At 44.1% G+C, this 20875-nt stretch overlaps 2 protein-coding genes across 4 annotated transcripts in view; one reads left to right on the plus strand and one right to left on the minus strand.

The window, feature by feature from the left end:
* The window catches only part of macrod2 (mono-ADP ribosylhydrolase 2), a 403426-nt gene that overhangs the window by 323820 nt on the left and 58731 nt on the right, over nt 1–20875 (minus strand). The window lies entirely within an intron of this gene.
* On the plus strand, nt 228–10404 carry flrt3 (fibronectin leucine rich transmembrane 3). The gene is made up of 3 exons (XM_062401635.1): nt 228–480; nt 5507–6226; nt 7216–10404. Exon 3 carries the CDS (start codon nt 7258–7260, stop codon nt 9208–9210), a length of 1953 nt encoding a protein of 650 aa, XP_062257619.1. The 5' UTR covers nt 228–480; nt 5507–6226; nt 7216–7257; the 3' UTR covers nt 9211–10404.

Here is a 20875-nt window from a genome sequence, read left to right on the forward strand (position 1 = left end):
GAGGAGGGTGAGAGGGGCCTTTCCCCTTTCTTCCACTCCCCCTAGTGGATCCTCTCAGCACTGCATCTTCCCTGCGCATCTCCCAAACACACACAGAGAGAGAGAGGGAGGGACGGAGAGGGAGAGAGAGAGAGAGGGAGAGAGACCCCTCCTCCAGATGACATCAGTGCTCTATTGAAGCAAAGCTAGAGGCAAACACAATTCCACATTTGTATTGAGATCTAGCCGTGCACCTATGTCCTGGCACAGTCCACAGATCGTCTATGTGTGTGTGTGAGCGAGCGAGAGAGAGAGAGGCACCAGCAAACACAGCAGTGCTGCTACAGATACTCTCCAAATAGCTCCGGAGAGGAGGGAGCTCTTTGGGATCTGACTTTTAAAAACCTCATAGCCTGGACTGGATTATTATTTTTCCCCCTTGGTGAATTCCACTTAAAGAGGATACCTGTTACGTTGCTTTTTTGAGGGTTTATTATAAAGGTAAGTGTTTTTTTTGTGTGTGTGTGCTGGGAATGCATCCTTTCCATCTTTTCTCTTTTCCCTTTTTTGGATATTCTCTCTGGCAGAAGGATTTGAAAAGTCTCGAGGATTACTCAGGAGCTCAGATCTGACTTGTTACCACATTCTCTCCCCTTTTTCTTTATTTAATTTTGTATTCATAATAGTCGGCCTAACCGGGAAAAAAAATGATGGGTTCCCCCCCGAGGAAGTTGCCCCTCCGAGGGTTAGTAGACCAAACCCCACAGAAATAGTGAGTGCTCTTTTCTTTCACCAAACTGCTCAGATGCCATCATCTGTCTCTGCGTCCCTCTCTTCAACTTGCTGCTTTTCGTCCCTGTTCTTTTTTATTTATTTATTTATTCGAGCATTGATCCCAAACACCCAGATCCGTTCTCTGCGCTCATGAAGCTCTGGCTGCGACGCGCACTGAAATCCCCTCCTCGGTCCCATTTCCTCACTCCGCACATGGAAAGTGTAGAGAGCAACAGGGACGCGTCAAATCTCCTCGGTGCTTAATTCGGCTCTTTGAGATGCCGTGAAGCGGGGTGGGGGGGGGGGGGGCAATAAACAGGGGGTGAATACGCAGACCTGATGGGATTATAAGGGTGTGGGTAGGGGGGGACTGTGTGCGTAAAGTCTGGGGCGCCGCAGCCCGAGGAGACACCCCGGCGTGCAGCTGGAATTGCAGCGCAGATCCCGCGGAGCTTGGGCACGCAGGGGCAGCTGGGGGAGCACCAGCCCTTGCACGACTCTCACCGGCTCCCATTCATGTCCCAGTACACTGAAAACTACTGTGCGCGACTGTAAACTCGTCTGATCCGGACAGCCACCCTTTAACAACACACAGCAGCACAGAGCCAGAGCTTCGCGCCGCAGGGGCGCACGGAACCGAATCGAATGCATTTAAGTTCCATAACCACAGCTTGTTTTTTACGCACAGAGCCGCGCACTGGACGTGTGGTTAGCACAGTCTCGAAGCAGGGATCTGTCATTGCGTTGCAGTAGGAGCAATAAGCATCCACGCTTTATACAGTAAGATAAAACCTTCTGCTCCCACGTCCACCCTGAGGATGATGATGCTAATGAACCAAACTCCTCCGTCCCCATCTCTCTCCACACAAACCGAATATCTATCCCGTTAAATACATTATAAAGTGGCCTCTTCCATGCACTCGATTTAAGCTGCATGTGTTAGTGGCAACACCAGGGCAGGGACAGTGGTTAATACAATTCAACGCCATCCCCATGACACGATAAGGGCATCCAGACTTCATACAGAGGCTGGTGTACGTGTAGGCTGCAGTCTGATTTCATTAAATCACTAATACTGGATGTGACTTCCCCTGGCAATGGTTTGTTATTGGGACAAAGGATAAATAGCCTGTTAAAACATGGTAGACATGAGGACAGACCCAGTTGTCTTCACTGATGACTGCCTGAGGCAAAAAGTCTCCAGTCGATTGGTTTCACAGGGAATTCACATGGCAGATTAATAACTAACCAGGTCACCACAGACACAATTTCCTATCGGCAAAAAAAAACGTTAAAGCATAAATTATAAATGACATGTTCGTAAAAAAGAAATAAGATGTCCACAAATAGACATTGATAACAACCAAGACACATTTCAGGCCCTTTGACGAGGCCTAATTCCTTTCTGTTCATTATTTATTTAACCACTTATCGGTGTCCTTTTTAATCAAATAATTTCAGAATTGTTACTGGAATTTAAAAGGTGTAAAACATGGCTGCAAAGCATAAACACTGCAGGAAAAAACCTTTGCAAACAATATGACTCATGAAAAACGGTAGTGCCTACCACCCCCATGTGGGGAAAAATCCACTGCAGCTGCTGCAGATCCATCCTTTCAGGCTGTTACAAAAGAGACCCCCGTCTGTCCCGGGCCTCTCCGTGCTCCTAATGGGTCAGCCCAAGTATCCTCAGCTCAGCCCATGTAAAGGACAGCACCAGGAGGCCGCAAATCTCTCAAACTATCGGGGATATTTGCCAATTTGTTTTATTCGAGGCTGTGTCCCCGTGAAATCAGACGTGACCATGAATGTTCCTTTATATACCTCGGCTCGACAGCAGGCCGCTGCCCCGACGTCCTGACACACAACATACCTCCATGTAAACACACGACAGACACAAGGTGTCATTGCACACAACAATGTATTTCTATTACAGACATTTGGTTTTGTTTTCACATCAGTTTAAGCAAACTTCTTTGCATCATCGTACAAATTCATGTTTTCCAATCTTATTTGAGTGTGTGCTTGAAACCTACCAGGCCTGACGAGTGACACACGAGACTAAATACATCTTTTCATGCCACAATCTGAAAACACATAATCCACAGTAACCATGTTGTTTGCGTTCATAAATCAAAACTATAATATGAATTTCGAGAAATAATCAACAGCAGATACAAACAGCATTGATTTCCCAATGGAGAGCTCCACTGTGGTTCAAAATTAATTTCAGGGCTCATGAATAATTTAACAGTCAGCCATACTACTTTACAGCTCTTACCCCCCTAAAAAGCGGCCCAAGTAATATTATTCTGCATTTTTACTGAGCTAAAAAGTCATTATAATCTGCAATAGTTTTGACAGGCATGAAATTGTTTCAGTTTGACTTTTTTTTTTTTTTTCTCAAAAGCCTTTCTTCTGCAGTGTATAACTAGGGGGCACAAAGTCTTAGGCTATGTTATTGCAGACTAATGTGCATTTATGTGTGTGTTGAGCTCACAATGGCTATCAGTGTCCAGCTTTGTGTAAGCCTCCCACGCTCGCCACTGAAAGGTAACTAGCTGTACACACACACACACACACACACACACACACACACACACACAGTTCAACCAGGATGCTCAATTTAACTTTGTCAGTTCAGATTAAATGAAGCAGAAGCCACGATGACTGCTGAAGAAATCTTCTGTCTGACCAGCGGAGCTTATTAGAGCGATGGAGAAAGACATCCATCACTAAAAATCTTTAACTACTCTCTAGTCGAGTACGTGCTTGTGAACATTGTGTGTGTGTGTGTGTGTGTGTGTGTGTGTGTGGGAGAGAACATTTGCAGGGTATACATCCTCAGTCAATTCAACTTAAAAGGCTTGCCAAACAAGACGTGTTAAGTAGAGGCATTTTTAATTTGCCTGAATTAAATGCTTTAATACCTAAACCCCCTCTGTTGGTTCACAAGGTCCACAAGCTCGCCTTGCAGCGGACAATAGAGAGAGGCCACTCTCCTGAAATCCGATGAGAGTGGAAAAAGGAAAAGGGGGAGAAAAACAGCAAAGCATCTCGGACTGACTACCCCGCTCGTAAAGCAAGCATGACGTTCTTTGTTCAACGCAGACTTCAGATAAATCACCTTCACTAAAACATAACACACAGAGGCCATTACCCCATGTGCTACATTATGTTTTAGTTCCATCAGACTATATTTACATCAGCGTTCATACATGTGTAACCCCCCCTTTAGTCTGTTCGTTCAGCAGGTAACGGTTGTGGTGGCCTGAAGAAAAAAAGACGATGTGAACTGGGAATGTTGCACCATATGCAGCTGATCATGCAGAGGCTCACATAGCACGAGAAGACAGTCTGAGTGCAGATATGTCTCGTCTGGGTTCTCTTGACGAGAAATGCAGAGACAATTGCACTCTTTTATGCCATGTTAAAAATACAAGCGTTTAAATCAAGGCTACACACTTAACATCTTTTAGAGGAAGGAGAACTTCGCAAAATGAGGTGAAAAGGGCCATTTAAAATTGAAATAGCGTGACTAAGTGCTGCATGAAAAGTTCATTCCAACAGACAGACAGCACATATCCCTCCATCACCCTGCCATTTTGTGAAACTCCATTAGTGAATTTCATCTCTTTTTTTTCCTTCGTTTTCTCAGACTCCTTTATTCCCGAAGTTTGTAGAGGTCACATCTGGTGCTTTTCCCCCAGACTCTAATCTACTACTAATGTAATACTGGACTGAGAGCTTGTGTTTAGATGGAACAGAAGGAAGGGGGGGGCGTTATTATTAGACAGCATCTCAGGAGTTGTAATCGAGTTACAAACCTCTCAATTCCCTGATCCTCTCCTTGTCATGAACTAAAACTGTTAAATGGCCGGGCCCTTTGTTTCCCATTTACCTTTCCATGTTTTACAGCACATAGCAGCTGCCAGCAGGGCTCACAACTTGTTACATATAAGGGCAGAAAGCTATTGTGTTAGAGGAAACATAAAATTTTCATTGGCAAAGGAAATTCTATTTTTACAAACTGAAATAGCATTCACAGAGTTGGAGAAAGGATGGAGGTTTAGGGGTCAGAGGGGGGTTCAGATTGCCCATCCTCTCCTCCATATGAAATTATAATGGGCCTCATCTGTCACAAAGTGCTTTTAAACGATGTGGGTGATCAGTAATCACTGCCTGGATCTACTTTCCCTCTTGAATGTGGAGATCCGGACTGTTCTTGTTTTCAAGCTTGCATACTATACATTTCTTAATCGCAGGACTTGTTTTCATGTAAAACACCAACAGATCAGCCAAGCAGTGAGCTGGACGGAGAAAGGCATATGGGCTCCACCCCTCAGCCATTGTGTTGGGGCCTAGATCACTGTTGTCTTTCGTATGCATAGACATTCTTTGTTGTATCACCATAGAAAAGAAGCGTGGTGTGTTCGAGTAACGGGCTACAAAAGGTCAACAGGCAAAACCGTGGCCAAGAAGAAAGGGCATTTCTAAATAAGTATTCACAGTGTAAACTAGGCCAGAGTTCAGGATCAAAAGTACATATAATTTATCTATATTAAAATCTATGACTGAAATGAGAATATACAATATCCTGGGGTGCAGAGAATATATTCCTAAATCATGCCCTGATTTTAAACAAAATAATACAAAAACAATTAACGTTTTATTGTACTTGGTAATTTCATTGCACCATTTTGTAATATGTGAATGTTGGCCCTAAATGTATTTGTCTCTGCTCCTTTTCCAGAACACAAACCCAGGTGTGTGGAGGACACAGTATGAGTCAAGCTGCAGATGCATAAAGGAGGCTGGGTCCACCAGGATAAGCGCCTTGCCCCGCTTTGCCCCTTAGAGGAGAAGACAACATTGGTTATCTGCTCCAGGAAAAGGGACCAAAGGCCTGGATTAATGTGTATACAGGCTCGACAAGGGAGCAGAGGATTCTGGGTTACCTGTAGACCTGGAGTACACAAGTGAACAAGCTTGGATTGAGCCTGTGGCACAGGGGATTGGCATGGCTCAGACCAGCTTTGTGTCAACTCATCATGCCTGTCGGGCTTGATTGCAGAAAGGAGCCTTTGCTGAAGCGCGGCCCGTCCTGCACACGGATCACTATACAGCATCCAAAAACTCTAATCTGCAGTTATGGCTTTTGAGCTTGACAATTTCCACACCAATAAGGATTTTTAATATTACTTGTGTGGCCATGCTTTGTCAGTGAGTGGGGATGCTTTTTCTACAGGCTTATCTGCCATGGTAAAGGCATTGAAAGCATGAGCCTCTGACAACACAGAGGAGGTCATCGTCCAAACAAGGATCAGCTCAGCAAACACTGACCAGGTCAGGATATCACAAGGAAACCCCTTGGACAAACTTTTCCTTTCAGGAAGGATAAGAGCAAATTCAAGAGGAAATCTTGATTGGATTTTCGGAGGCTGGAGAGGATTTACTACATCGTATACATCAGGTACGACAAACACAGACGGCTTTGCTTCTTTCCACTTCGCTGACCCGACCACAATTTCTAATGAGACGTGCAGGAAGAGAGGTCATGTCAGGAATGCATAAGTAAAGCAGTACATTAGTATTAGCCTAATTAAAAGGAAACTACACACTGACAGAGACAGACAACCAGTTGGCCCCTTCTGCTCTGTTAATTTGACGATTATCCCCTGTAACTGTGTAGATTTTAAAATTCAAAAATCTTGTTATTTAAAACATTTAATGCACATCTTCCGTGCAAGTATAAATGAAAATCACATATTGCATTTCCTAACCACAGCATTCAAATAACAAAAAAACATATCCCTGGATTTTAACATACTGAAAACCTTCATCTCGTCTCTGTTCAGAGATATTTCTTCCCTGACATGTATAAGCTTCTTTAACCCCCACAATTTTTGGTAAAAGGCATGGGGAATGGTGTAACAGGACTTAGGAGTCTGTCGCTTTCACAACAGTTCATCAACAAAGCCTGACTTTGTTCGGCCTCGTGGTCTTGTAGCGATGAAAGGCAGCCTTGAGATTCAGAAACGTGTAAAACAACGAGGGAATGCTATTACATTTCACAAGTCAGGGCCAAAAAGCACTGAGATTCAATTCACAGAGCACCGTACTTGGAACATGTCTTATCAAAGAGACTAGGAAAATAAAGCAGTTAGTTTTTTAATGCAGGTTATTTTAAAAACTTTTAATCCTAGAAAATCTTTAATCCGGTAGGTGACAAACAGCTATCTCTGAAGCAAACAACTTATCTTAAAGAAAGTTACATTGTATTTTCACTGTCTAAAAATTACAAATGATAGGTTCATATCAGTTTAATAGAAACTCTTTGACTGCTACTTAATCCAGAAAGTTTTACAGGCAGCATTTCTAACACCCAGCAATTATGAGAACAGGAATGTGTCTCTCCTTGAAAAATCTTGTCTTAAATGTACCCTTGTGTCTTCTCCCCAGGGGCTCTTGAGCGATTAGACTGCCAGTCGACACAGCTTCAAGATGGTGCGTCAAAGCAAGGCCTTTATACTCTTCCTCATCAGGGTTGGGCTGCTGCTGGGTCTTGCTAACCCCCTGGTGACCTCTGCCTCGTGTCCCTCGGCCTGCCGCTGTGATGGGACCTTTATCTACTGTAATGACCGTGGCCTGACTTCCATCCCCACTGGTATGCCCCTGGATGCCACAGTGCTGTTTCTGCAAAACAATCGCATTAAGAGCGCCGGCATACCTACAGAGCTACGCACTCTCGTAAACGTGGAGAAGATCTACCTGTACTGCAACAATCTGGATGAGTTCCCACGTAACCTTCCTCTCGGGCTGAAAGAGCTCCACCTTCAGGAGAACAATGTTCGGATGATTACCCATGAGACTTTAGCTCAAATTCCCTACATCGAGGAGCTGCACCTGGATGATAACTCTGTATCAGCAGTCAGCATAGAGGAGGGGGCCTTCAGGGACAGTTCTCACCTCAGATTACTTTTCCTCTCCAGAAACCACCTCAGCACCATCCCTTCAGGCCTCCCCATGAGTATAGAGGAGCTGCGCTTTGATGACAACCGTATCTCCTCCATCTCAGAGCAGTCGCTGCAAGATCTCATCAACCTGAAGCGGCTGATCCTGGATGGTAACCTGCTTAACAACAATGGGATTGGGGAGATGGCTTTCGTCAACCTGATCAACCTGACTGAGCTCTCGCTAATGAGGAACTCCCTGACATCGCCGCCAGCCAACCTGCCTGGCACCAGTATGGAGAAGCTGCAGCTACAAGATAATCATATTAATCGGGTCCCGCCCGGGGCTTTTGCCTTCCTTAGGCAGTTGTATCGCCTGGACCTGTCCGGTAACAACCTGAGCAGCCTCCCACAGGGTGTATTTGAAGATCTGGACAACCTCACACAGCTGCTGCTGCGCAACAACCCCTGGCAGTGCACTTGCAGGATGAAATGGGTGCGCGACTGGTTGCGGTCTCTACCAACTAAGGTGAATGTACGTGGCTTCATGTGCCAGGGTCCGGATAAAGTCAAAGGCATGGCGATTAAAGATCTCACCACAGACATGTTTGAATGCACAGATACAGAGCTCAACCCGATGTATGAGACAAGCACAGTCTCCAACACTGTGCGCCCCTCACAGCCCCAGTGGCCATCGCTTGTGACCAGAAGGCCGGTGATAAAAGGGCCCGACATCAATAAGAATCACCGCAGCTCTACCACCTCTACAGGCAGAAAGATCATCACCATCAGTGTGAAGTCAAGTAATGCAGATACAATTCACATATCATGGAGGGTGTCACAGCCCATGACTGCCCTACGGCTGAGTTGGTTAAAGCTGGGACACAGCCCTGCCTTTGGGTCCATCACTGAGACCATTGTGCAGGGGGAGAAGACGGAGTACCTGCTCACTGCGCTGGAGCCAGAGTCTTCCTACAGGATATGCATGGTTCCCATGGAGACCAGCAACATTTACCTGTCAGACGAGACCCCTGTCTGCATCGAGACGGAGACTGGCTCTCACAAATCATACAACCCAACCACAACTTTAAACAGAGAGCAGGAGAAAGAGCCTTACAAAAATTCCAGTCTGCCTTTGGCTGCTATCATCGGAGGGGCTGTGGCTCTTTTGGCAATAATCATGTTGGCACTAGTGTGCTGGTACGTCCACAGGAACGGGTCACTTTTTTCCAGGAACTGCACCTACAACAAAGGCCGTCGGAGAAAGGACGACTATGCTGAGGCTGGCACAAAGAAGGACAACTCCATCCTTGAAATACGGGAGACTTCTTTTCAAATGATTCCAATAAATCACCTGCCTGTGTCCAAGGAGGAGTTTATGATACACACCATTTTCCCACCTAATGGCCTGAGTTTATACAAAAGCCCACATAGCGAGAACAGTATTAACAACAGGAGCTACAGAGACAGTGGAATACCAGATTCAGACCATTCCCATTCATGATATTGCGCATGGACACTCATGATGCGTGCGTTACTTCAACAGAGTGGTGAGACTTTCACAAAACACTGGATCTATAAGACTAAGAGAGCAATGGACTGTACATTTGCCATATAATTTATATTTAAGTACATTTTATGAAGACGGAGAACGTTCCAGTTGCAGGCCATCACTGAACCATCAGTGGGTATGGAAACTAACTGCAATTCTATATTTTAGGGATTTGTAGTAATTTGTACTGTATTTCCTTTGCTTAAGGTTATCAACCTACTAAAAGAAACTCTGTGTTCTACTGAGATATGATGACTTGTCAACTGTGAAAGTGGGTTTTCATTGCTGTGTTGAACAATCAGACTTTAGAAAACCTTGTAGTATAAGCACAGCTCATTCTTTTAACTTTGTGGCTGTCTGAAAAACAAAAAAAGGCAAAAAAATGACATGATGTAAAACTCAAGGCACAGCCGATCAACTAATTTGCAAAGTAGGCATGTTGCCCTCTAAAAGAACGAGCCGTCAGTAGCTGTCTCCTCATTTTATGGACCAAGCGTCTTGAACTAGTATTCACCTGGTATTGAGTACAAATAACTAAAGATGAGGTGCCATGCTTTATTTCTCTGCTTTGTTCAGTGTGTGTTTTTTTCTGTTCGCAAGAAGACGAAACACAACAAAGCAACCCGAGCAGGGCTCCAGTGTTCCTAAAGGGACTGTAGGCCACAGCACAGGGCAGATAAAGCACACCGACCTTAAGGAGGGTTCTGCTCCTCAAACAAGTAGACTGGTCAGGCTGACACAGAGGAGCCCCCCCCCCCCCGCTCTCTCTATTTGTACAAGCCAACAATGCCCGGACAACAATGGCGGCGTTCTTTAGTACCATGTACCATACGTCATTCTCGTCACCAGGCCAAAAAGACAGATTTGGCGTGTAGAACTACCACAGTGTCAGAAAGTCCTTGTTATGAGTGTTATTTTGTATTATTTTTCTCAGATGAACACACTTTTACGTTGCCACAATTTGAAGTTAACTGTTCTTTACAATTGAAAACCAAAGTGCATTGTATGCCCTTTGGCCAGTCTTGTATGTGCCTTGATCCAATGCTTATTGTATTTAGCTTTTTAAGAAACCAGTGACTTTTTTTCATACACACTTGAATATGAAAAATATTGGTCATATTACAAAATAAAAGTGGACAAAAATAATGTTGCTCTTTCTTACCCCGAGTTCAGCAAAACCCACAAAAGTAATACTTCTCACTATAATCCCATCATGCTTTGATATAATTGCTAAATTTATTTTTGCTACTTTTGAGAGCTCTATCTTTGCACAAATGTGAAAGCCCCTGGAGTAAAAGAGGGGGCTATAGCCGACCTGTTTTATTCATTCATTACTCAATTTACGATCTAGACACACTATCTAAAATTGCCTAGAGGTGCAAACATAACCCGCTGAATTTGTTTCCTTCACGATGATCTGAACTCTGAAGCTCATAGCCTTAAAGCCAAACCTCCCCTTCCCAGACACGGTAAACTATTTAACAGTAACGCAGATACTGGTCTTGAAAACCCAGTTTTCCACTCCATGGTCAGTGAGCACAGCAACATCTGCCTGAGGCTGCTGTTGTTCTTTCGTGCGGTGAAGCCATGTGTGACTTATCCGATTGGCCAGAGAGAGAAATATCACAGCAGAGTAGAACTAGGGCTGTGGAGAAATTAGACTCTGGGGTTTGATGAACCTCTGAGGCACCAGAAAACTAATGACAAGCCACCATATGGAGGGTGGGACAAGCAGACCCTGCTGGGGATGCCCATCCCTGCAGAGGACAGAGTATATATACACTGCTCCGGGCTCTAGGCCGCTCACTTAATGACATGGTTGCAGCTCAGCCGAGCAAGGGCCCACAAAAGGTACACATGCTAAAGTAGTAAAATATCCTGTTTCTCAATTTCACACGTGCATGCAATAGAATATCATGTGAAGGTTAAAATTAAGTCAATGCTTTTCAGATTGTACTCTCTTGACCAAACTCTTACACAAAAGCACACATGTATTCAGTGTGTTTCACAAAAAAAAAATTCTGCAGACCCACTTTCACACACCCACAAGCTCTTAACACAGTGAAAGCTTTAATTACAGAAAGGGGAGCCGCTAAAAGCTGCACAAGTGATCCAAACCTTAAGTATACACTAACCCAGACCTACACACTAAATATAAATCACATTAACTTGGAATTAAAGTAAACAGAGGGTTTACTTTTAGAATACCGAATAGTAATAGTTTCCATATGAACGCTTTCGACAGAGTTGGTTATTTGACTGTAAAGCGCTAGTCCCGTCTTATTTCAGGAAACTACATGAGGAAACCTAGAAATGTTAGTCATTTGTCTTTAATCAGGCTGAAGTGTGCGGAGTATCCTTGACCGAGGGAACATGTATCACCTGTTTATGAGGGCCTTCTGCAGAAACAAAGAAAACAATGGGATGTGCTATGATCTGTTTTGAGGTAAATTAAAACAAACAAAAACAGGCTGTAAGGTTTTATATTGATATTATGGAAGATGACTAAGCAGAGATCTCAGCTGGGTTCACAGGATCAGCTTCTTCTTATCCTTGACCGAGGGAACATGTATCACCTGTTTATGAGGGCCTTCTGCAGAAACAAAGAAAACAATGGGATGTGCTATGATCTGTTTTGAGGTAAATTAAAACAAACAAAAACAGGCTGTAAGGTTTTATATTGATATTATGGAAGATGACTAAGCAGAGATTTCAGCTGGGTTCACAGGATCAGCTTCTCGCGGATGAATGAGGTGGCTTTTCAAATGTAGGTATCTACGTCTTTATTGCAGAGTTTCCATATTGTCACTAATGGCAAGAACCTCTTAAATTAAAAGTGTTATTTTTGATGTAGTAAGACTTCAATTTGTATATTGATGAGTTCACTGCGATACTATAGCTAGCACAGTCATCTTTCAAGTATTTCATAATCTGTGGTTCTTTTAGATAAAGTTAATCACTGACAGGGCTTTGTAGTGGTTGAAGTATGACCACTAGAACTGACAGCTTTAAAGCTCATGGAAAGAGCAAGCTGCCGTTACATATTCTCTCACCTGTGTGATAAATTATACTTTAGCCAAATGGTGAAAGGAGCGTGCCATTGTTGTGACATTCACTGAAAACAATACATTAAACTCATTAAGCAGCTTTGTGCATTTGGTTCGGCCCACGTTTCAGGGCAAAATTGATGAACCCGACTGCTCACGACCCCGAGTGACCTCACTTATCACTCACGACCCTTGACCCGTCAGTCCCTTTAAACAATTCCTTAATCGCTCTCATGTTCTCACTGGGGTCATACAACTCTTTAAACAACCCAAGATGCCACATGCATTTGTCTCCTAAGTGACACACACAGACCCTAATTATGTTTGTCTTTTATCTAACTCTCAGATGAGAACTAATGGGGGCAGCTGCACTGTCTGCCCCAGGCCTCTGTTATTCCTATTGTAGTGTACTGGTCAGGCAGCCGGTCACATTTGCATTCCTATAGATGCTCGTATCAAAGCACCCCTGGATGACCTCATCGTGGTCAGTGGCATCGCCCGGTTCTTCTCCATCAACACCATTAGCAGGATCCACACAAAAAAAAACACAGGCCATGTGACCCAATGACTGATTAGAGGTCAGGAATGTCAGGTCACACTTGGTTCAAGGATCTCAAGAGATGACAAATAGATGCATATCAGTGCCAACTAAATAAAGCCAGTCATCGGGGACTCATCAGAGAGAGGCAAGGATGCCATAAGGATGCGCTGCCCTAGAGAAACCCCCCCTGGTATTCATTTCATGAAAGCCAGAAATTATGGGGAAAAACACTTTGGAACAAAGGTCAGATGTTTAGCTAATGGCTTAATTTGCCTTCAGAGCCACACAAGCGACTCACAGCATAAGGTTAAGCCAATGAGTTGATGCAGAGAGGACCAACTGGGAGTCTTTTCTCCCAGTGATTTCTAAGTGAGATGGTTTGTCGAATAACTTGAGCGGGCATGCAGGGAATTAAGGAATTCAACGACTCTCCAAATCCACAGTTGTTTGATTCAACCTTGATATTTGAGCCACGGCTCATATAAATGTTTTGTGTTCCCCGCACCCCCCCCCCCCCCCCCCCCCCCCCACAAGCTGCTGACTTAAATGTGCCTGGGAGGGATCTGCAATATCAGGGTTATTACCCATCTTGAGCTTATTAAAGAAGTCTAACTTTACTGCAGGCCTGATCGCTCAATCATGGACAAATGAAATTACCTGACACCTGCTGCTGGAAAACAATAACAGTGTCTAACGTGTAACATGAACAAAATATACAGCTTGCCCTTACTTTGCATAGAGGAATCATTTTGAGATTTATTTGTATTATAGTATTGATTCCAAACAGATACATCAGTTGTTACATCAGTTAAGTAATAGCTCACCATAATGACCAGATGGTACAGTAAAGGGGATAATTTACTCAATCTACGTTTATTCAACATTTTGTTGTTGGAAAAATTTATAAAGAATATAAGCCCATTGTTTTAATGGTTTCAGATCTTGCAAAATGTCTCCTTTATCGACACATACGACTATACCCCAAAACAACCACACATTCAAAACAAAAATTTGAAAGGGCTACTTGCTGTTCCCTCTCCCTCACATCCTGTTGCACACAGCTCGCACATCAACAGACCCATGATTTAATGGCCTCTAAACGCTGAGTAGCCGTGTGCTGTGGTCATGGCAAACCGAGTATCAGGGCCTCCCACAAAGTCTGCACTTTTGCCTGTGTGCCTGTGTGCGTGTGCATGTGTGTGTGTGTGTGTGAGTGTGTGTGTGTGCGTGTGTGTGTGTGCGTTATAAAAACAGAGCACAAACTATTGATGCCCTGATGTGAAGTACTTACTCCTTGCATTTATCTTTTGGCAAAGCGTCCACGGCTCACTCACATCTATCTTAATCTCTTTGGCTCTTTATATTCATTCATTCAAATATGCTGTTATTAATGCAAACATGTTTGTGAATTTCTCCTTGTAGTCTCTGAGATGCATGCAAATGAGTGTCTATGCTGGGAATTACAGACTGGGGACGCTTCTTCAAAGTCGAGTCAACAAACGAGGCTTTTGCCTGCCATTTGCCATTTCTTCCTGTACGTTTTGCGCTGAAGCAGAGGAGGGGAATACTGACAATCTGAGCCTTTAACAAAAGGGACAGGATGTTTTTGATTTCCAAGCCGTGTTCATCACCCGTTCATGATTCAACTTGACGGCAGGCTCGTGCCAACCCACACACGTCTGCATATGCGAGTCTACATATACTGTGCGGGTTATTGCGAACGCTATAGTGGCTGTGTTTACGTGTGCATATAAAGCAGTGCACGTTATCTGATGAACAAAGACAGATCATATCCATCATACTTATTGATATGCACGCAGGCACAGTGACCTGAAGCCGTCGCCTTCCTTTCTTCCGACAGTTGGTCCCAAGTCTGTGGCTTTGTCGCTCTCAGTCACAGGCACAGATTGATACTTTGAGCTATAAAGGCGCGTAGGGGTGAAAACACTGTGTCCAGTGAGAGATGTGTCACTGTGAGTGATGTGCTTCTGTGTGCGTGGGCGGGTGCGGGGGTGTTGTCTTCCACCCTCTGTCTCTGATGAGCCCCCCCCCCCCCCCTCCCCTCCCCCTCCACCAGGCCAGGACCCTCTCCATCTCTTCACATTACTCAGTGACCTGAAACCACAGGGCCAAAAAAGCCTAACCAGCTCCTCCGTCTTCTTAATGAATCCAATTTTTTGCCTGAGAGCACAAGCCGTGCACATACATCCGCGGCAATTCTAAATTAACTGACATTAATACAAATTAACAACAGCCACGGCCATCAAGACTGCGCCGCCCCACAATGGCGTGACAATGACGATGTATCTATATCGCTGTAAGAGGACAGCAACTTATTATATAGCCCAAAATGCAGTCAATAATCTCATTTACAACAGGCTATAACCAAAACAAAAGGAGAGGAGCTGATTGGCGCTGGTGCCATTACACTATGAACTATACACAATATGTTATGAAAATATCCATATAATTGACTCTGCTGTATGGCAGCCATTAATTCCTGTCCTCCATTAAGTGGTTTAAATGATCTTGTAAGAGGCCATACATCTCATGATGCCCTTTATGAGATCAACGCCACATCCCCCTCAGAACTTAATCGACCCTCAGCCCCATTTGTCCGTGAAGTCTGATGCAGAGGAATAATTATTTCATTCCTTTACGGTTCCGAGGGGTCCAACTTGTCCATTACCCACGGCGGATCGGCGGCACTGCAGGGGGAGGCCCACGCTCCTCTTCGATCCGTTCTCTTCTCCCATTTATGTTAAGCCAGCTTTAAATGTCAGTACAGTATTTGCATGCCAGTGTGGCTCTTCTCTGCAGCTCATTATTTTCAGATGTTGACAGCCTAATCGCATGCGAGTTTAGCCCACTTTGCTAACCTAATGGTTGCTACCGCCGAGTCATACTGAGCAGCAAGTCAAGGTTTTTTCGTTCTGTAGCTGCCTTACTCACTTGGACAACCAGGGAGGGAACGCAGAAAAGGCAGCAACCTGGTATAATCAGCTCATCTGTAATGACGTCAAGGAGCACCTTCTTCTACATATCAACGATGCACCAAGACGGCCGACATCATTTACATGAATCACATGTTGTGGCTTTGATTCTTCTCCGCATACCCCTGACTCTGTTCTCCCGAGGATGAAGACTGAGCAGGGCAGGTAATATACCTCCGCAGGTCTGATATAACCCTTCTGACAGATTGACCTTCGGGTAAAAGCTCAGTCCATCTTTCCAGAGAAGTCCATCCCGCCCCTCATTCACTCAGACATCCTGCACGTCTCAGCTGCAGCTCACACGTAGACATTAGCTTAAGGATGTCAATGTTTTGGTACTTCTCCAAGAGGTGCAGATTTCAGCAGCGCCAGCACCTTTTAGGATTGTAAATACAAGCTGTCGCCATTCATCAGGGCACCAGAAGGAGAACGCAGACACTTCAAGGCCTCATTATTTCACTGTCGTCAAGCGACTCGACATAAGCTCACTGCAGTGCAGCAACGGGGTGGCATCCCTTATCCCGTTTAGGCCGACAAAAGGTTATTAAGATCCCATGAAGACCTGGTGCACTCACATAGTTCAGTCACAGTTACCCAACTCTCGCAGACAGAGTCGGTGGAGCTGACGTCAGAGGGTTTAACACGTGAATGCAGTTAGCGGGCTATCTCTCGCTTTCAGACGTGCAGGAAAGTGACAGCGGTGTCATCCTGGAACTATACAAGTTATGCACACAGCTCTGCAGCGGGTTGAAAGACTGCAGTAAAAGAACCACCGTCGCTGCCACCCCGCCTCACCGCAGCATCCAAACGGGCACATAACAGAAAGTCAAGAGGGAAAAGTTTGGTGGAGAAGCCACCAGTGGGCCAGGCGGGGCGGAGGGATGTGGGATTAATTAAAAGCTGCTGTCACTGTGGTGTGCTGGTGACACGCAGCCACACGATTACTGAGATCTCTGTGTGAGAAGAATTTGCTCCCACAACTCATTTCCTCCCCAGTGAGGGGGGGGGGGGTGAAATGGGACCTTCTGTTGTACAAAATACGAAGAAAGAGAGAATCATTTTTCATTTAGAGGAATTTGAGAATCCAAACGGAAGGAAAAGGGGTCGGGGTGGGAGAACAAGGATGAGGAGAAATTCTTTTGTTTTTTGAATAAAATTCTCCTCAATCTATTTCAATCGAGTGGTACACTGGGCTGGTGGTGGGAGGGGGGAGGTCAGAGGATCTAAGCCACTGTAATCCTAAGCTTGCAGCTGCTTAAAACCTGCTCAAGTTAACACAGGGGGATATGTGTGTGTGTCTATAGACACTATCACACTCATGCAGCTTAAACTAACATCTGGCAATGTTACCATATCTAACTTTCCACTTATTTCTTGGGATGTTTAATCTCTTCGTTGGAACCAAGACACCGAAACAATCACTGACTGACAAAACATGCATGCATGCCAAAATAAGACTTTACGCTTGATCTAGCGCAGGAATGATTATGAGTTAACTATATTGAAAACGCAATAACAATTTTAGTCATAGAAATACAATACTCTCTGGTTCCTAGCGCTTCTACCCTTTCTAACATCAAATTGTTTGACATCTTTGGGTTTTGGAACAGTGCTCAAACAGAAAAACTAAAAATGTAAAGTGTCACTAAGAGATTTTCAATTAATTACCGAAAATGTTTTACACACTATGCAAAGTATTACAATTTTAGAATATCTGAATATTTAAAAGAATCGAGTTGAAGCATGCACATTATAAAGTAGTAAATTATGTTATATAAGTCAATACATCTCCTATAAAGACTTGAATGACATTTAATTATAATGTTGATGTTCAACGATATTAAAACAGCTATGGTTCCTTGTTTTCCGATAGTTAGTTTCAAGATAATAAAGAAATAAAGTTCTAATCTTTGCATTGATTGTTGGGACTGATCCTGATATTTCAAAAACCTCAATGTGTTAGCTGCTGCCATAAAGTGTATATTAAGATGGACGACTTGTCAATGCAATATAATGAGAGCTGCATAAAATGACATTACACTTTCAAAATTATTGGACGTGTACTTTGACATTTTAGTTTGGTCCTTGTCCCATCAGCGAACATGGAAGAGGCAGGGTTCACGACACTGCAGTCAGCCACTAGGGGGCGATCGAAACACTTTGGTTCACTATTGGGGAGCTGTCATGTTGTGTTTATTTTAACACCGTCTAAGACAGCTTCCCAAAATGGATCATGAAGTTGTGGCATTACACCAAAATTGCAATTTTTTTGTAAAGAAGTTACAATTGTGAAATAATGGGTAATTTTCACAATTTGTAAAACAGACAGGCGGATCGTGTGGGTTGTTAGATTCCAGCACTTCTGTGAATACATTCACGACACTGATGAAGAGTCAAATTGAAATGTCTTGGGGAAGTTTGAAAGATATTCCCACCTGCTCTAAGTGTTGTCAGAGTGAGACATAAAGCTACCAGGCTGCAGTGCTAAAGGTTACACCCCAGCCACAGACGTAATTAACAACAATTCTTATTAGAGGTGATAGCTGTGGTAAAAACAGGATACTGTAGATGTGGGAGACAGTGATGGGGCATATTAAATCACACTTAACTCTTCCTGTAAGGCAGATAGATGTAAAAAAAAAAAAAACATACACACACACTGAGGAAGTTTGGAATCTGTACATATGCAGCAGTTTCATCAGGGAAAAATAATCACACTCACTGAATGATATCCAATTACCCCCCCCCCCCCCCCCCCCACCCCACCCCCCATGCTTGTGCGACTGTCCCCCCTACGTCCTTAATAAACCAGAGATTGTGAGCACCTCACAAATTAAAGCTCTTCAGGAGTCAGATGAAAATTTAATACAACCAGAAGCTTTAAGGCTACTAATTATTCATCTCCTTTAATATGCCGACAGTTCATTTAAACAAAAACTTGTTGTCAAAAGGGGAAAGTTTCCAGTTTCAGAAAACACTGCTGGGAATGCTGGCAGGCCCATTCTTCATTCTCTAATTACGCTGGATTATTATTAGCTGGAGACACAACTGACGAAGAAGACGCACATTGATGGAACTCGTCGCACTAATGAAATCAGAGATGCCAGGAAATTCATGCTGCGGAGATGATGCAATTATGAAGGGTTTCTACCGTTTGTAGCGCAGAGGCTAACTTTGAGCTGAGAATATACATGAAAAAGAACTGAAATAAAAGGAAAAAAGGAACCACGTTATATATATTTTCACGACGGACAATGCTTTGCTTGAGGCAGACGTGCTCTCTATGCATACATCTGTCTCCTGCATATTTCCTGTGTTTCAGGCCCGAAGCATAAGGACCAAATGTTCCCAGACTGGTGCTAATGTGACAAGGGTGATGGCTTTTGTGTAGAGTCACCAGAAGTTGTCAATGGCACCACGGGCTCAGCCATTAATCACACAGTCGCCCGGTTGTGTGCATACATGACACGGGGCCAGGGTCATAATGGAAGGGGGTTGAGCCCTGGAACATGGACCCTTGCCCTGGGAGCCCCAGAGGACTTGAATGAAGAGGCTCCACACATTCATAGTTACCAGGTCACTAATCAAATAATGTTGATAGCAGGGATAGCACACAGGACAACTGAATTCATTTAGTATCCCTCACCTCCATTGTCTCTGTGTGGGGGCATCACTGGGGGCTGGGTTAGATAAGTTACGCCCCCTTTCTTCTCAATCCCTCCCAATGAATAGGCTGTCATGTGAGAGAAATGAATTAAACACCACAATTACCAGCATAGGTGATCTGGAAAAACCCTGATGACATCGTTGTCACGGCAAGAAAAACTATGCAAATACAGATCATTACCTGAGCCAGATGGTCATGGATTTGGGCAAATTCACTTAGTGAGGCACTTGTAATGTCTCAAATTATCAATACGACCAATGCACAATTGGGCAACCTATGTAAAAGAAAAAAAGAGGGGGGAAGCAGAGGTGAGATCTGTCCATCATCACTCGAGGTGATCATTTGGTTATGTGTCCCCTGAGGTGACTAAATACAACAACACGCTCTAGGTCAGAGTGTGTGTGTGTGTGTGTGTGTGCGTGTGGGCATGTGTGTATGTGTGTGTGTGTGTGTGTGTGTGCCATTCACGCATTACCCGAAAGTCCCAAAGTGATCCGGTGCCTTTGCCATGTAGTTTTTGAATTAACCCTACGTTGACAGAGCGGTTCTGGCAGGTTCTGTTTGTCTAAGGGCTTGGGTGAGAGGCTGGCGAGAAGAGAGGAACATGACAGCGGGTTAATGCCCAACGCACCCAAAGGCACAATACAGCGAGCAGCAGGTCCGCTCTTGGACAGGTGCTCCTCCTGGGGGTCAGCCGACGACTCCCCAGCCGCACAAAGCCACCGTCTGCCACCGCAAGTCGGACACCGCAAGGTCACAAACGGAGAAACACATGGCCTGAGCTGACCCTGGTAAGTGTGTTGAATTTTTAATGATTCCAATAAAACCAAATATTTACTTATGTTGGAGCCCTTTTCTATTACAGGTTAGAAATGTACCGGTTGGGGGTTTACTTAGATTGCTTGCTCATTTCCCCGACTCCTGCTCATGTCCTGAGGTGCAGTTAATTTGAGCAGCTTAAATGTGAATTTGACAGGGCATAGAAGATGTATTATCACCGGCGGTTTCTTTGCTTAGGGAAATTTGTCATTTCAATGACCATTTAAGCTCACATTTCACACAAGTGTGATTTTGAATATAAGTTGATCATACATTTAAACCATCTTAAGACGCCCTTGAAAATGCAATCTGAGAATGATTAATAGAAACCCTTTAATGTGCGGTGGCCATTGTTTCATGGCCTGGAGTGGGACCAGGGTGGGCGGCTGCACACGTTGGCTGCACCACTGCGGGTCAGCTTGTCAATGCTTAATCATTTCTGGCCACAATACTAAATTACTGTGAAGGTGAACAGTGTGACTATGACCAAATGAGAAAAATTATAATTCACTGTCAAAGGAGAACCGCTTTAAATTATACTTACAAGAAA

The sequence above is a fragment of the Platichthys flesus genome, chromosome 12, assembly GCF_949316205.1.
Source record: "Platichthys flesus chromosome 12, fPlaFle2.1, whole genome shotgun sequence".
In the NCBI taxonomy this organism is placed as follows: Eukaryota; Metazoa; Chordata; class Actinopteri; order Pleuronectiformes; family Pleuronectidae; genus Platichthys; species Platichthys flesus.